The sequence below is a fragment of the Brachyhypopomus gauderio genome, chromosome 2, assembly GCF_052324685.1.
Source record: "Brachyhypopomus gauderio isolate BG-103 chromosome 2, BGAUD_0.2, whole genome shotgun sequence".
Lineage (NCBI taxonomy): Eukaryota > Metazoa > Chordata > Actinopteri > Gymnotiformes > Hypopomidae > Brachyhypopomus > Brachyhypopomus gauderio.
Genome location: NC_135212.1, coordinates 30,708,281 through 30,726,959, shown reverse-complemented (window position 1 = coordinate 30,726,959; position 18,679 = coordinate 30,708,281). Strand labels below are relative to the sequence as shown.

Sequence of the window (18,679 nt, the reverse complement as noted above, 5' to 3'; positions counted from 1 at the left end):
TTTGGGAAACCCACCCCTGGTCATTTCATCATCATTGGCCTACATCGTGTTGAGCCAGCAAAGCAATAGGGAATGGACTCTCTCAGTCTCACCATGAATCTTATTAAGTTAATATGTTTTTCCATTGTTGGTCATTAATTTCATTTCCGTCCTTCTGACGCAGACCAGTCCTCTGCTTTTCCACACTCTGTACGTGTGTGTGTGCATGAGCTGCAGCACAACCAATCAAATGGGGGGTTGGCGAACGTAAATTTTTACCGGGCGGGGTGTAAAATGGACACAAATTAAGTATTATATCGCGATCGATCGATCGCCAGTGGTTGGTGCCAGAGCGAACTAGTAACTCATTGAATCATAGATGTGGATCAGAGGTAAATAAACTAGATTTTTTTCCGGCGTGAGAAATCGGATGTGTGGCGTGAGAGCGTGTGAAGACGGTCAAATGCGTGTGTCTCACGCTCAATGCGTGAGAGTTGGCAACCCTGGGTTCTGTATCTGAACTCGGGGAAGAGAGCCTCTCTCTGTCACCATCATAATATCCAGTTCTATCTCAGCATGGATTGTGTATTTGAAGACATCTACGTCGAGAAAAAAAAATATTGACAAAAGTGGAGCGAGTTTTCAGCTATGGGGACATCATTCATCGTGCACAAATGACATACAGACTTTTGGCCAGCAAATGCAATGCAGAATAGTTTACTGAAATGTCTAAAGTTGCAGATTCCTGTTAATTGTTCAGTTCTTATATTTGTTTGTCTTGTGTCACTCACACATGTTCTCCAAGAAACCAGATAAGAGAAGAGAGGGAAAATGCTGTTATGGTTCGTTGTATTGTACTGTGAAAATATCAGCACTTTTTATTTGAACATGGAGTTCTACTTATGACTTTTTCACATAATATTTATTTCTGGAAAATTGAATATTTTTGCAGCTAAGTTTAACAAATTGAACTGTGCAATAGAGGTGTAATTTTAATTTTTTTTATACTTCGTGTTTTCAGTTGCACGTTTTATCAAGATTTGAGGAGAATACAGATTTAAAAAAAGAACGCATGTCTATTATTTACATTTAAAATATACCTGCAACATCGGTAAAAAAAAAAAAAAAGACTCGAAAGGACTTGAAATTCCAAGTTTCAGACTTGGGACTTGACTTGACTGTTGCCTGTCTTGACTCGAGACTTGACTTGACTTGAGTGTCTTTGCTTGAGACTTGACTCGGGACTTGAGGTATAAAGACTTGGACTTACTTGAGACTTGCAAAACACTGACTTGGTCCCACCTCTGAAAGGAGCCATAGCTCCTCGTCCGCACACCCTTGGGGCTCTCTGGCTAAACGCCGGTTAGGGCGCGAGGGCCATGTGACCGACCGGGGCGTGGTTTTGTGTTGTTAACGGCCCGGTCGGTCCAGGGTCCCGCCCGGGGAGGTGAGCTGAGTAATGTTTTATGTTTTGTGTTTCAGGTCCCGGACTGCAGGAGATCTGTCCCTGCCTTCCTGCCCCTTCGTGTTTTGTGTGCAGCCGCTGTGTGCCACACACCCAGTGGAGGGGAGTGCGGCTTGGTGGGGGGGTCTGTCACGGTGAGGCGGCCCCCTACCGGCCGCCTCCGTCCATAACGGCTGTTGTTGTTGTTGTTTTGTGACGTCATGTGCGTCCCTCAGGTGGGCGGAGCCCGTGATCCGTCTCACCTGAGTGTCGTTTGTTTGTCTATATATGTCTTGCCTTTGTACCAGTTGACCGCTGGTCATTATATCCTTAATTTGGAGATATTGCACGGGTTTTTGGCTTGCACACTTTCTATTAAACCATCCTTTTTCCCTGAGACTTGGCGTGATCGCTTCCTTTTAGTTGCTCACCCCTGCCCGTCACAGTGATAAGCTGTATGTTTTATATTCAATTAACGTACAAACCGATTAGTCGACTAATCATAAAAATTAATTGGTGATTAGTCGACTTTAAAAATAATCGTTTGTGGCAGCCCTAGTGGAGATAAGGAACATATACACAGAAAGGGGGTTGGGGTGTTGTGGAATCCAACCCCACACATCAAGACACCTGGGGTGGGTTTCCCGAAACGTTCGTAGCGCTAAGTACTTCGTAACCTCGTATGAAACGTACGAGTTTAAGAAGTACTTAGCGCTATGAACGTTTTGGGAAACCCACCCCTGGTCATTTCATCATCATTGGCCTACATCGTGTTGAGCCAGCAAAGCAATAGGGAATGGACTCTCTCAGTCTCACCATGAATCTTATTAAGTTAATATGTTTTTCCATTGTTGGTCATTGTTTGGTCTGATATGCTTGCTCTGTCCAGTTCATGATTCTCTCAGGTTGAGTAAACAGTTTTTACAGCACAAATCCAGTTTAGATTAATTTGTGACTTGAGATGAGTTGAGACTAAATTATTAATCATTAATAAATTACATAAAATTAACACATTTTCCCTATTATTCAAGTTGGTGCCACAATTAATCTTATCAATTATGATTAACAATTGAATAAGGTGGATTGTTATCTTTCAAAACATTCAGAGATTCAGAGCTTAAATTCTACTAACTAGTAAGACAATTTTTTTATTATCACATGCTATGATAATAGAGCACTGTGCATTATTAAGTTGTATGTACATGATAGCTAATGTCACTGTTCATGACCTATAGTTTACATAAAAACATAGCTACCTCTCTTGTAACTGCTAACATGAACTATTAAAACATCCACAAAACTATAAACATAAACAAACAATGATAAACAACACTGTTAGTGTATCAGTCTACAGATGTGTGTAAGACATTATATCTTGTATCTTTTGTACTCATTAAGCTTAATTATAATGCTAGGCCAGAAAAAAAGCCAGCAGTTGCTCAGCAACAAATATATAAACAGTTTCACTGTAGTCCTGTGTAACTATGAACAGTTAAATATAAAGTCCAGCAAGTATATATTTTTAACAGTGTGACAGAAATGATTGATTATTGATTAATTATCATTGATTAGATTATGTTTAGTTATTATAAGAGATCATTATGAACTTTATGATTTAGGACATGTCCATTCTGACTAAGCAGAAGGACTACAATAATGAAGTAGTGTGATTCAGTGTAACCATGTTTAGTTCATATTATGCATGTGTGCTATACGTGACCCAGGTCAGGTAGAGTGCTGAGGGTAAGAGCACTCTGTTAACTGGTAGTCACTAGGCTACTAGTCTTGGGTCATTTAGCTTTCTCTGTGTTCAACTGATACATCAGTTGCTTCCGCTAACTCTAGGGAAGTCCATATTAGGTGATACACACATGCGCCTATGTTTTGGAACATGCTGTGCTTAAGATAACCTGCTTGTTAGAACTGCTGAATTGTGTTTAAGATTGTTTATAAGCAGGGCAACTGCCCCCCTGCCTTCAAAGTTGCCATGCTTGAATGAGACTCCCATGTCTGTGTCTGTCTTGTGTCTGTCTTTGTCCTATTTATATATATTTATATTTTTGTAATAAATTAATCATTTAACCACGTCTGAGTCCTCATCCATTTCCAGAAAATTTCCACGACAACAGTTATGATCCAATCAGTCATGTGTAACGTTTGAATGACTGCATACCAATTCAGTCAAGCAGTAGTATACTTTATTGCCAAAGAGTAGTTCAAAGCCTGGACTTTAGAAAATTCATGAAAAATTGTATGCCACTAACACAGTGGTGCTCTACAGAAGAAAGCTATAAAAATCTTTCTTCTTAAGCATGTTTTTTTGCTTGCTTGGTGCTGCTGTCTGAGTGATGAATTTAATAGTTACCTGGAACTTTGACTCCATAGACATTTGCCTCCTCGATGAAGTCAAGCATGATTAAAATATCAGTGACTTCAGTGGTAGCAACATTCTCTCCCTTCCACCTGTCACATGGGAACAGCATGTCACACACATCTTAATATTAACATTAATAATGTTGACTTGGAGAACATATACCTGAATGTATCTCCAATGCGGTCCTGGAAATAGATGAAGCCCTCCTGGTCTACTTTCATCAGATCTCCAGTGTTAAAGTACAAATCTCTCTCCTGAAACACGTTCCTCAGCTTCTTCTTGTCTGTCTGCTGCTGATTGTTTGAGTAGCCACTAAATGGAGCCACTTTAGTGATCTTAGCCACTAGCAGGCCTGTCTCACCTACAAGTGAGCACACACATGCACACACGCGCACACGCACACATGCACGCGTACTGAGCCCGCACACACACATAGTATCTCACTACTGTAATTCTACATTCTACTGTTTGATTACGTAGACTGAGTTTTAACGTAGACTGAGACAGTGTGCAATGAGGTGGAAGACCACTTCTTAAGAGAAAACTAGTGTTTGCCAACACGTACTCTACATGTTTTAAGTCATGTTTTGCTAGCACATCTGAAACATCTTTTGAGCCAGAAAAGGGTTATAGGGGTTATTATGAAACCAGCACCACTGGGCAGTAGTTACAGTGTTCCTGTCACATCACTGTACCTCTCACAGTGCTGTATTAGTGCTGTAATACTGCCACCTCTGTGTAGGCCTACCTGTAGGAACCTCCATACAGAAACCTCTGGAATCTCTGACTGGCTCTTCCCTCTCAGTATCGTATTTAATAAGAGCAAAGTGTGAGGCTTTCTATACACACATGCACATACACACAAGCACACGTACACACAGGCACAAGTACACACAGACAACCATACAAAACCAACAAAACATTAGAAACACTATACACAATAGTGTAAATGATTTGCAATAAAGCAAGATTCAGTCAAATATTCTCTGTCCAAACATTTGTTATATAGAGCACAGTGCAGGAGTATTAAGAGTGTGACCTGTAATGAATGCCAGTGAACTATAACAAACATTAGTCAGCTGCAGTAAGTTTTAGTAAGCAATTGTGTGTGGTAATGAGCTGTAATAAGCAGTAGTGAGCATTAGGGAGCTGCAACGCATGAGCTGTAGTAAGGCATGAGCTGTAGTGAGTTGTACTGAGGGGTAGTGAACTTTGGTGTTGTAGTGAGCTCTAGTGAGTGATGGTCAGCTTTACTGAGTGGTAGTAAAATGTAATACGTAGTAGTGAACAGTATCAAGATATACTGAACTATAGTGAGATGTTGTATCCCAGAAGTAAGTGGAAGTATGATGTAATGCGCAGTCATGTAGTGAGCTGTAATCAAATCAAATATCAAATATATTTGTATAGCGCTTTTCACAACATATGTTGTCACAAAGCGCTTTACAGGATTTACAAGGTTAACAATAATATGGGTCCAAATCCCTAATGAGCAAGCCAAAGGCGACAGTGGCAAGGAAAAACTCTATAGATGGTGGGGAATAAGAAACCTTGGGAGGACCAAGACTCAAAAGGGAACCCATCCTCCATTGGGTGGCCCGTTAACACACAAATTACAAAAAAATTACACTCTAATGAGGTACACTCTAATGTTAGAGGTCTGTAATGAGCAGCTGTGAGCAGTAATGAACTGTAAGTGAACTTTAATGTACAGTGGGAAGCTTTAGTCAGTGGCAGTGAACTATATTTAGCTTATTTAGCTATACTGAGAGCAGTTAAGAGCAATTAAGATCTATAATGAGTTATAGTGGCCAATCAAGAGCTGCAGTGATCATTAATGAGTGTTGAACTAGTCATGGATTCTAGCAAGCAGTTGAAAGCTGAAAGAGAGAGGCTGTGAGCATTTGGGAGCTTTAATGAGTTATAATTAGCTGTAGTAAGTGGTGATGAGCTGTAATGAGCAGTAATAGGCTGTAATTGTGAGCAATTGTAAGCCATAACAAGAGCTGGAGAATTATACTAACTGTAATGTGAGATATTGAAATTGTGTGTGAGGATTTGTGAGCTGTAATTAGTGGCTGTGAGCTGTAGTGAATTATATACTATAGTTATCAGCTGTACTGAACTCTAATGAGCCATAATGAGCATAAAAGAGCTGCAGTGAGATTTTGAGTACTGTAAAGAGTGATACCAAGCTGTAATTAATGCTTATAAGTACCGTAGCAATTAACTGTAAAGTGCAATAATGAGCAATCATGAGCTGTACTGATCATGATGTTAATGAGTGTTAATGAGTGGTAGTGTTCGTAATGCGCTGTAGAGGGCAGGAATGAGAGTGAGCATTTATGAGAGTAATGACTGGCAGTGAGTATAAGTAAGCAGTAGTAAGCAGTCATAAGCTGTATGTTTTGTTGTCATTAAGTGTACTGAGGTGTAGTAAGATGTAGCAAGCTGCCTCTCTAACCTTTAAAAACACATTCATTCGTCCAATAGCTCCGATTTTTCCAGTGTAGTTCACAAAGCCAATGTTTCCCTCCGTAGCACCATAGCACTCACAAATCCGCACATGTCCAAATCGCTGCAGGAACTCCACCCATGTGTCAGCACGAATACCATTCCCGATTGCTATCCGCACACTGTGCACACAATCATTCTCTGTCTGAAACACAAATGCACAGCAGAAAGAAAGACTATACCTCAGTTTTGTACCTAAGAATGCAGGTATTGTAGTACTGATGTGTTCACTTGTGAGGATTGGTGTTGTTGTGTTTGTGTGATTCTGAGGATGACCGGTGTGTTTGTTCCTGTGAGGGTTGGTGTGGGTGTGATTCTAAGAAGGACTGGTGTGTTTGCTTTTGTGATGGTCACCTTGGGTGTGTTGCAGAGGTAGCGCATGGTCTCTCCAATGTACTGGATCACTGTCACATTGTGTTTCCTGCAGTCATTCCAGAACTGAGATGCAGAGAACTTCCTCCTCAACACTACCGTAATGCCTGCACACATACAGACGCATATGTGACTACTAGGGGTGTCACGATTTAGATATTAAATCAAAATCGATCGAAATTATGTCACGATCTCAAGCCTCGAAGTCAAAAAGAGGATCGACGATCCCTCCCTCTAAGCTACGCAAGCACCCACACTACGCAAATTAAAGCCTGGTTTAAACTAGACACGTCGCGAGGGTCCGCGCGCCAAAAATGACGTAATCGCGGTGGCTCCGCTCGTGCGCGCTGGCGATTCGCAAAGTCGTGCACCTCTCGAATTTTGTAACTTTGCGCACGTCGTGCTTCAGCACAATGAACCAAGTCATGTTTTCTGGGCTCATACACCTTTCGAAGGTGGAATTAAAACACCTAATTAAGTTAAATATTTATACATATACTCGTAATGATTCGAAATAATTCACTTTTTCATCACATTATTTAATGGTTGTTTATTTTCAAAACGCCCAATAACGTCTTCACGTTCTCTCATGTTTCGTCCTGGAATTACAAGAGGCTCGTATTTATTAACGTAATAACGTAATAACTGTTCAGTCAGACAGCTATTTGTTGTGAAACAAAGTAGTTACACTTTCAAGCATTTTCAAGTACTTTAGGTGTTGAGTGCAGAGCGTTGAGGAACGATTTCAATTGGAGGATCATGCTCTCTGTCTGAGATTTTTTATTAATAATTTTTTTTTGCTGATGCTGGTCCAGCGTGGCGCGTGCCAGTGATTATGCCTCGGCGTGCCAACGGTGGCACACGTGCCATAGGTTGCCGACCCCTGCTATACACTAATCTAAAACTGGCATAGGCCTCTCTGTTGTAAATCGAGAATCAAATCGCATCGTGACCCTAAAATCGAAAATACAATAGAATCGAGCATTTAGAGAATCGTGACACCCCTAGTGACTACCCCTCATAGACTATCGCATTACACCTGGCTCAGTAGCCAAAATCTCAGCGTCATACTCAACTCTGACCTATCATTTGATAAATACATAGATAATACTCCTAAGACAGCTTTTCTACATCTCCTCTACATTGGCAACCTAAGAAATACATTATCACAGCACGATGCAGAAAAATTGGTACATGCCTTTGCAGGGTTGCCAACTCGCAATGAGCGTGAGACACACGCATTTGACTGTCTTCACACGCTCTTACGCCACACTTCCGATTTCTCACACCTAGGCCTGTCGCGATAATTACATTATCGACTTATCGTACGATAATTTTTTTAACCGCGATCATTTTTGCTGACATCGATAATTGGCCATTGGATTCCTGCACAAATTCTTTTTACATGAGACTAAACCGCAACGACGTTAGATTTCAGAAAGGCACGCAGGCTCTCTCGCTGCCCCCTCCCCCTTAAGGGAAGACGAATCTGATCAGAGAGCGACATCTACCGGTTAGGAAATGAGTGCAGTACACGGAGAGCGTATGGGTCAATAACAGTGCCTCCACACACACAGGTGGAGATGTGTTAACTCGCCAACGTACTTGAAATAATTCGAAATAATTCACTTTTTATCACATTATTTAATAGTTATTATAGTGACCGTAGCACGCGACTCCACCCACCTCGCGCGAACCTCCGCGAACGGTGGAAGCGTTTAAACTTTCTGTGTCACATTCTTTGCAGTGTTGTCCGAAACGATATGTAGTAGTATAAAGAAACACCGCTCAAAAACAGAGGAAGGAACATTAACCTGACCAATTTTAATGTTGCCTTGTGTTTCAGGTTTGAAAAGTGCTGAAATTTAGGCTAAAGTACTTGTGCTGGAATTTGTTCGTTTCACAACAAATATCTGTCTGACTGAACAGTTCTCTTGTATTACGTTAACAAATACAAGCCTCTTGTAATTCCAGGACGAAACATGAGAAAACGTGAAGATGTTAAGATTGGGCATTTTGAAAATAAACAACCATTAAATAATGCGATGAAAAAGCGAATTATTTCGAATCATTTCGAGTATATGTATAAATATTTAACTTAATTAGGTTTAACGTGCTGGGAAATATTGAAATGGACATTGAAAGAGACGTACAAGTGCTTTAATTCCTTGTAAAGGTGTATGAACCCGGCAAATATGACATTGTTCATTGAGCTGAGGCGCGGCGGGCGCAAAGTTACAAAAGTCGAGAGGTGCACGACCTCGCGAATCGACATCGCGCGAGGCCCTCGCGCACGGGTGGAGCCACCGCGATTACGTCATTTTCGCCGCACGAACCCTCGCGACGCGTCAAGTATAAACCAGGCTTAAGTCTGTTGCACTTACATAAACACACACACATACATCATAGTAATTTGTGTAGTTTTTCCAAGTGCAGTATGTTTCAGCTACACTTTCCGCTCTTCTTTCAGGAGCAGCAGTTGGTGAACCATTGCAGTGGTCTTTTGTGCTGTGTTCCTTTCTGCCCTTCTGTCTTTTCTCTTGTTACTTTCTCTCCCCTCTTTTCTCTCCTCTCCTGTATGGACCCAATCATTTTCATCACCATTGTACTGTATTATACTGAATGATCTTTACATAAAACAAAGCTGTCCAAAGCTTGGGGGGGGTGGGGGGGGGGGGTGGAGGTGGAGGTGGGCAAGATCTTCACTTGATTCTGTCTTGTATGTGTGTAATGGTAGGTTGTAACTTTAACACTGTGTTACTGGCTGAAATGCAAAGGTTAAGAGTATTGGTTCACCTCGCTCAATGGCTCCTGTCAGACCCATGAGGAAACCGGCGCTGTGGTAGAGAGGCAGGCAGACATAAATAACGTCATCAGAACAGACCCCAGATATGGTCTGCAAGCAAGAAGCCAGCCAAACTCTCTCGTGGTTTATCAGTGCTGCCTTTGGAAGACCTGAAATTCAGACATGCACAAGCACTTCTAAATATGTTGTGAGTCTACGTATTCTTTATATATTTGTGCATTGGTATTACGTGTCAATTTAAGGTATGTGATGGAGGTTACTGATTGCTTGTGTGTATGTGTGTGTGACTGCATTTACTGAATTTATCTATATGACTGCATAATGTGTATGTAGGTGTGTGAGAATGCATGTGAATGTCATGAATGTGACTGTGACTATTTACTGTATGTGTATGTAATGTACAAACATCTTTTCATGTTTTCACTGTCCAGACATCAAATTCTAAATTATTTACAAAGTGCAATTGGGTTTGTCAGTGAAAACACTGGAAATCTTTTCAATGTACTTTTGTCAGTTAATTAATGTAAATGTATGTATGTAATGTAAATGTAATTAATGGTTCAGGAGAATAAAAAAAACCTAGGTTGTTTTACTGCATTTTATAAAATGTCTCAACTTTAATGTAAGTGAAGGATTGTGTCAGGGCTGGCTCGGCTGCCACTTCTCCTACCACAATGAGAGTCACCCGAGTAAGTCCTAGACTCAATGAGCTCAATCAGCAGTGATCCGTTTCAGCCGTTGCTATGGCTTCTTAAGGAAGCTTGGTGAAACGGATCACTGCTGAATCGTTTTGGTATGCCCGTTACGTCCTCAGCCCTTTCTCTTGTCTCTCGGTCTCGTTGTTGCGATCTCGTGTTTAAGGTGTCTCGCCACCTTGTTTTCTCTCTGTCTCTCGTTCTCTCGCTCTACTGACTTTTCGCTTTAACTTATTCGAGTGTCTATCTCCTGCGCCGCTTACTGGCCTCCCTCACATTTTCCATCAGCTATTTATCTTTCTATCAGTTTATCTTTTATTTTGGGAAGGGTTTTGTGTTGTCGCACGTTTGCCTGCTGCCAGTTACTTCCCCTAGCGTCCTTAGTTTAGTTTTCACGTGTTAATCCACATGTTATTATTTTTCTCCCGTGCTTATACGGTTGAGTTTTCTTTTGTCTTTTCACGTGTTGATTATTCTACGTTGTTTTCTGTTGCGCATTGAGTTTATTTTGCGCATTGAGTTTTCCGCGTCTTTTTGAGTTTGGTTTTTCTACAGTGTGTATGTTTATGTGCATGCTGTTGGATTTCTGTTGACCAGCATGTGTGTTCATGGCACGCACGCAGTTTTCAACCATTGTTTCCTGCCTGCATTAGACGGCACTTGGGTCTACCACTCTCTGTATTTTCTGACGTGGTATGTACCGATTGTACACCCGTCGTCACAGATTGTATGTGTTGACAATTTTTGTGTGTTAGTAGTATAATTGTGAATTTTATATGCGTGTGTGTGTAGCTTTCCCACCTGTAGTTCCAGAAGTGAATATGTAGAGTGCAGGACTCTTGATGGTGATTGTGGAGCGCAGTGACACCGAGGGCTGCTCGTCCCGTGCAGCGTTTATCTTTGCACCGAGGCAGGTGACACCATCTGTGACACAATTCTCTCCCAGCAGATACACACACACCTGCTGCTGCAGCAGTGCAGGAAGTACCTCTTCCACAGCCTCCCGCACATCTGTGGAGAGAGAGCACACACTGACTCAGCACACTCACACACACTATGACTCAGCATATATAGAACATGCCAATTACTCAGCACACACAAAACATGCCACTACTATTACCAGGTTATACCAGATGATGGTTAACAGTTTAATAACATCAACTTATCAGCATAAGGATTCTTTCCCTGCTCTATGTATGACAAATGACAGATGATATAAACCTATGCCTAATGAACTAGTCTCTAATACACACACAAACACACAGATCATGCCATCATACACCATATTTTTCTGTTGCCACCTGGTCTTGTCATTAAAGACTGTGAAACAGGTTTCAGACCAGTGGATGGTTACAGCTTTATCTGCTCTCACACCGGATGCAATATGAAAGAATGTTACTACCATGGAGCACTCAGGACAACAAGCATTCACACTTTACTGAAATATATGTGGCCACAGAGCATTCAGTACAGCAAGCACACACTTTGCTGTTTGTTTCTGTCAAATAATTTTTATGTAGCTCTCAGAGGAAATACAGCCCTTTATTAAAAATTACCTAATGATTAAATGTACTGCTCACATACCATAATCCAATATGAAGTTAGATTTTAGAATTATGAATAATGCCAAACTTTCTAGCAGGAATCATTATTGGAGGATAACTATATTATATAATTTTACTGATGGGAGACATGGCTGTGTAACGGTGGCGCCGGAGAGAAGGACGAGACACGAATCCAACGTGGCAGCAAACATTACGTTTAATTATAAACAAACAGCACGGAAAGCGCACGGAGAAACATATAGATACACGTAAACATGTAGGACTCAGACAATGACAAACACAGGACACTGCGCAAACGCACATTAAGTAGACAAACCACATAAACCCCATGTGATGATGAGACGAGTCACAGGTGAGACGAATTATCACAAGACATAACCGCACCAACGTAAACACACGCCCAAAAGGGAGGGGTCGGGGACTGTAACGTGACAGGCTGGCTTTGTTGGAAGATAATGTGTGTCAAAATATTAATCCACTTTGTGATTTGTAACCTTTACTTTTAGCTATAGCTAACAATAAATGCTAAACATCCCTTAAATCATTTGTTTTGTAACGCCACGGGCATTGCGCAATAACACTGCATGAAATGGCAGCTCCTTGCACATGCATGTGTAGTGTCTAAGCCTATGTAGTTCTTTATGTAGTGATTAAGTTTAAACTGTAAGTGTCTAAAATTCATTTCTCCTCATGGTGAGTTGAACCGAACAAAGAGGTCGAAGAATGTGTTTTACATATGTTTATGGTTTAGCTGAAAGGAGCCCTAGTCCAAGGGTCAAAGGTCTGGTGAGCCCTTTTTCTGTTTGTACCAAGACTAAAATTTTGATGCCCTTTCCTTCCTTCTTGTTTTTCTTTTTCAGTACGTATGACATACTATGCAGGTGTGAGGGGCCCTAGCCTTCTTTGAACAACTCGTATATATATATATATATATATATATATATATATATATATATATATATATATATATATATATATATATATGCGCAGCGTTTGAGAGAGGAGATTCATATTGGCCAGAGACCTCTCTCAAGCATGACCTAGGTGCTTGATATGATGCTGTTCTTTTTTGTAATAAACTTATTATTGACAACTAAGATTTCATTCATTATCACAACATTGCTACAGAAGAAATACACCTCGCATGGCAAACCCAGCATGCAGTCAACATTTGCCTTGTTTATTGATTTGTCCTGCCTTGTGCTGCTATAGTGTACAGAACACTTGTAGTATGACGTTTGAAAGACTCATGTAGCTGTAGGGAAAGTACAACAACTAAAATGAGCTGCTGGGTAACACCAAAACCCCCTTTAATACACCTTAAAGAAACTTGAAATAAATACGAAAACAATAAAGTTTGACAAAAAGCCTCAGTATATTGATTTTTAAATGTAAAACCACTGATGTGACATAATGACATGCACATGTGTAGTAACCTCTGGTAAGACCACTTGATGTTTAATCCAACACAAAAAAATTAAGTTTGGTTTACACCAAATGGGTTAATAACTCATAGGACATTTACATACATTGGTCTTTTTTTACTATTGCTAAAATAATTAACTTTAGTGGTGTGTGATACAAATTCAATACAAAGCCTTGTTAGTCCATCTTGGTTTTTCCACTTGTCATTTTATTATTTACTAGACAATAAAATGTGTTATTAATTTGTTTTTTTTCTATAAATGTCCGCTCACTCACAAACAAGTCTTTTATAATAGCTACATTAATTGAAGATTATTGTCTGGACTTTCTTTTTCTAACAGAGACTTGGCTTGATAGCAATGGAGCAATAGTGCTAAATGAAGCTTTGCCTCCCGACTTTAACTATTTTAATGTCTCTAGAGTAAATAAGAGAGCAGATCTCATTAGGGGAACATTCTACGTTTGAATACCTGGCAGTACAACTCAACAGTACTTATTCAGTTCTTTTGATTGTTATCTATCATCCTCCCAGACTACATACAGATTTTCTTGAAGATTTTGCAGAAATGCTTTCTAGGATTTTAATTGATTTTGATTATGTTTTAATTGCTGGGGATTTTAATATTCATGTGGATATGTCCACAAATCCAATCACTTCAGAATTCATGAGGATGCTTAACTCTTTTGATCTTGTACAGCATGTATCAAGCCCAACTCATAAGCACGGTCACATCTTAGATTTGATCCTTTCTAATCGCATAGAGGTTAATGATACTGAAATTACTGATGTTGCTATCTCTGATCATTTTGGTGTATTTTTCAATATGTCATTATCTATTAGAACACTCAGTGAAAAGCGCACAATAACCAAGCATTATCTCAGTGCTGGCAGTGCCGTGGCCTTCAAAGACATGATACAGTCCCTCCCATTCATGGGAATGAGTTAGTTGAAACATTCACACACAGAGTTAGGAACTGTATTGATGCTGTGGCACCAAATGTAACAAAAATGATCTCTGGTAGTATTAAGATGCCCTGGAGAAACACTCCATCTTTCATAAAATTTAGGCAAGATTGTAGGCAGGCTGAGAGACGCTGGCAAAGGTCAAAATTGCAAGTACATTTTGATATTTATAAAACAACATTGCAGAATTACAACAGTGAAGTGAAATCAGCAAGGAGAAACTACTTCTCTAACTTAATTGATTCATCCAATAATAACCCAGCTGCCCTGTTCAGAAGTATAGATCAGCTAGTAAACCCCACCGCCTGTGTCTTCCCTGAAACTGTTTCAGTTAAAAAATGGGAGGAGTTTGCTATATTTTTAGGGACAAGATTACTAGTATAAGGCAGAACATAGCAACAAGCTCTAATAGACTATCAACCCTTATATCAGTTACTCAGCCTAACTTTAATATGTCTTATTTCTAAGAAGTTGACATGGTAACACTACTTGATGTGATTTCATCACTAAAATCCTCTACATGTAAACTGGACCCTTTACCAACTAGGGCTGCGACAAACGATTATTTTTATAGTCGACTAATTACCGATTAATTTTTATGATTAGTCGATTAATCGGATCGTATGTTAATTTCTATATAAAACATACAGCTTATCACACTAGAATGCAACTGCTATTATATAGGCCTAACCATCATTAGATTTCAGCTATATGCTAACTAAAAATAAAAACAATTAAGATCATAGTTCATTAAACCTTTAATGAAATATGCAGCTTGTTGCAACAAACAATTATTAAAATAAGTATAAGACACTGGCTTAAACAACACAAAAATAAATACATTAATAAAGAACTTTTTTTAGGTTTTTCTTTCTTTCATTTGTCACTGGCATCAAACTTAGCTACATTTAAATCAAATTAGGTAGGTACCTGAAACTAAGGAATTATTCACAAAAAAGTTTTGGTCTCACTGACATTACAGAAAACACACAATATCACCATCACTAATGTTAACTTTTACAGCTACCACGATAAGTACGAAGTTAACACTGTTTACGGTACCTTTAGCAGCTAACTAGCAATTTAGATTACAGAGATGACGGTCCCTCTTCATCATTGTCACAATCAGCCACAATATGCTTCAGGTGCTCGTACATCGCGGTTGTGCTGCGGTGGAAGGAAAGTTCTGCCTTGCAGATATTGCATGCGTTTTGGAACCCGGCTACAGAAAATGATCCCACACTTTTGAGTTCCGTAGCCGGGTAGCCATTATACCAGTCTGTATAACGTCCTGGGATGTCGTCCACTGTCTACCCCGGTTTCCACTACTGCGCATGTGCGTCAAGGACAGAAAGGCAGACGCAGCAGTGGAAAGTGCCGCAGCAGTTTGGAGTAAAAAAAAAAAGACGACGCATCGACTATTAAATTAGTCGTCGACCATTTTAATTGTCGACATAATCATGACTAGTCGACTAATCATGGCAGCCCTATTACCAACATGCCTTTTCAAGCAGGTTCTGAGCTCATTAGTTAATGAAGTTCTAACGATTGTTAATCAGTCTCTGCAACTAGGAGAATTCCCTAACATTTTTAAAACTGCAATGGTTAAACCACTATTAAAGAACAGAAATTTTGATCCCACAATTTTCAATAATTATCGACCCATATCTAACCTTTCCTTCCTTAGCAAAATCATTGAAAAAGTTGTCAATCCAGTTAAATGATTATGTCAAAGTAAATCAAATAAATGACACTTTTCAGTCTGGTTTCAGAGCTCTCCACAGCACTGAAACAGCACTAGTTAAGGTAGTAAATGACTTGAGATTGAATAAGGATGCAGACAAACTCTCAGTCCTTTTTCTGCTAGATTTAAACACTGCTTTTGACACCGTTGATCATGAAATACTTCTTGATCGACTACAGAGCTGGGTAGGCCTTAGTGGCTTAGTCTTATACTGGTTTAGATCGTATCTAACTGGGCGTGATTACTATGTTGCATTAGGTTCCTCTTCCTCCACACTTCAAAAAATAACTTGTGGCATCCCCCAAGGATCAATTCTTGGGCCATTACTGTTCAACCTATATATGCTTTCCTTCCCACATATCATTAACAAATATGGTATTAGTTATCTTGAATATGCAGATAACACTTAACTTTACATTTCTCTAGAACCTAAAGACCTAAAATCAATTTGCTCACTGTTTGACAGCATAGATGATATACAGACATGGATGTCTGACAATTTTCTACAATTAAATAAAGAGAAAACAGAGGTTCTAGTTCTTGGCAGTGATTCACAAAGGAATGTCCAGACTTCAAATCAAATGAATCTGAATGCCAGACAATGTGTAAGGAACCTGGGCGTCACCCAATGAGCTCATAATAATGATAATGAGCTCAGCTTCAAATCACACATCATGACTACATGCAAGATAGCTTATTTTCACCTCCGAAACATCGCTAAGGTCCGAGATATGCCCTTTCCTGCTGATAGTGAAAAACTTGTCCATGCATTTATTACATCAAGGCTAGATTATTGTAATACTGTTCTATCTCTGCTCTTCTAAAGAGCTCTATTTCTCACCTACAGCGAGGTCAGAACGTTGCTGCAAGGGTTCTGACCCACAGGAGAAAGAGAGATCATATTACACCTGCACTCCACTCACTGCACTGGTTACCCATCAGCTTTAGAATAGATTTTAAGGTTCTAGTCATGGTTTTTAAATGTCTTCATGGTCTTGCTCCTCTTTACCTCAGTAAAATGATGGTTAGATATGTTCCAGTCAGGTCTCTCAGGTCTTCAAACAGTAATCTACTGGTGATTCCTAAAAGCCGATTAAAGATTGGCGAGGGTGCTTTTAGCCACTATGGCCCAAAGCTCTGGAACTCTCTTCCTGAAGAGCTCAGAGGCATTTCATCCCTGCACAGCTTTAATCAGCAGATAACCTCATGACTGGGCTCTCAGTTTAAAGTTCAGGATTGGCTCAGGATTGGACACGCTTTTATATAACATGCTGTGCTAAAAATATGAAGCAGATTTTGATCTGCATCTTCACCCTCATTGTGCACAACACATGTTTAAAATTGTCAAATAATCTGTCAAAAGCATCTTATCAGTCCTAGTTGTTCCTTTAAAAGAATGTGGTGTACAGCCAAAATCTAATACAGAACGATATACAAATAAGTCTGATTAATTAATTAACTCCTGACCAAATCAGGCAGTTATCAGAGATATGTAATTTGGCTTTGACAGTAGATTCATGCTATCTGGCATATATTGCAGATAAGTTTCATGCCATTATGCGTCACTATATTTCCCATTGAATTAAGAAGAGTCTCAAAACCTTCATGTTTAGATCTGCTTTTAGTTAAGCAACCCTAAATCCATTCCATCTTATTTACTTTATTCACTTTATCACATTATTTTATTGTTTGTTTCCTTTTTATCTTTAATTTCTTAATATTTTGCTTTTGTCTTCTTATCTTTGCTTCCTTTTAATATTTCTTTTATTTGTTTATTCTGTAAAGCACTTTGAGTTGCATGTATGTATGAAAGGTGCAATACAAATAAAGATTATTATTATTATTCTGTACGCTTCTTCCCTAATCCACCATCTACATTTAGTCCTAACCTCTTTACCCCCCCCCCCCCCCGTTAGAAACAGACCCTGTCTCTTTTACCCCTCAGTTACAAATAAACGACGTCTTTTCTACACCCCTTGATTATGAAACACAAAAGGCTAATTTTGCTTACATGGAGGGCTGTGTGTAAAAAAGTGTTCTGCTTCACTGTCAGTGCTCTATAAAGAGAGATTACAAGTCTTTCTGAATTGGTTTACAGAGTCATAATAATATCGCATTTAAATTAGAAGTAATAGAGACGTACCTTCATCTGCGATTAAAATTTTCGCTCCGCAGCAGGATAAACAGTGTAACAGGGATTTGGACCTGATGTTGTAATTCAACAACGAAGCGGGACAGCCCAGTTTCGCGAGAGCCAGCCAGATCCAAATGAAAAACGGTTCATTCCCGAGGAAAAGAGCGACAGTATCTCCTGACCTCAGGCTGGTGTGGTCCAGAAGTGCATTCGCGACCTTATTGCTGATTTTGTCCGCGTCCTCGTAAGAATATGATTGATTCTCGAAAATAATAAACTTTTTTTCCGGGTGTTTTTTTACAGCGTCCAAAAATCTGTTTAAAATTGTGTAGCAGGGAACCGAGCTCTTGAACTTTCTTATCCGAAGCGCAATGCGAATCCCCTTGATTATGTAAATAGTATCCTGCACAAAATAGGGAAAACGAATATAAATCATAAGAGGCAGGATAGCCAAGCCCGCCAAAATTGTGTACAAAAGAGCCATTTTTAAAGCTTTGCTTATGTGTACAAACCAGAGACCGTATATATAAGTGGACAGGACGAAACGAGTGAAAAGTGAAGCCTCCGCAGGGTTGCCAGGTTCTACAAATATATCCCGCACAAAGTCAGTGTAAAACCCGCCCTTCATCAGAAGCCTAAACTAGCCCAAAGTCCAAAGTTGTA

General features: G+C 39.7%; 1 protein-coding gene across 1 annotated transcript in view; it reads right to left on the bottom strand.

Annotated features, from left to right (window-relative positions):
* Positions 1 to 18,679, bottom strand: part of LOC143498870 (long-chain fatty acid transport protein 2-like) — a 34,143-nt gene extending 15,464 nt beyond the window's left edge. The window contains exons 1-8 of the mRNA XM_076993762.1: positions 18,026 to 18,679; positions 10,986 to 11,195; positions 9,480 to 9,638; positions 6,666 to 6,790; positions 6,262 to 6,456; positions 4,546 to 4,636; positions 3,960 to 4,158; positions 3,789 to 3,886 (exon numbers count right to left, since the gene is read on the bottom strand). Coding sequence (XP_076849877.1) covers positions 3,789 to 3,886; positions 3,960 to 4,158; positions 4,546 to 4,636; positions 6,262 to 6,456; positions 6,666 to 6,790; positions 9,480 to 9,638; positions 10,986 to 11,195; positions 18,026 to 18,644 — 1,696 coding nt within the window. The 5' untranslated portion in view covers positions 18,645 to 18,679. The remainder of the gene's footprint in view (positions 1 to 3,788; positions 3,887 to 3,959; positions 4,159 to 4,545; positions 4,637 to 6,261; positions 6,457 to 6,665; positions 6,791 to 9,479; positions 9,639 to 10,985; positions 11,196 to 18,025) is intronic.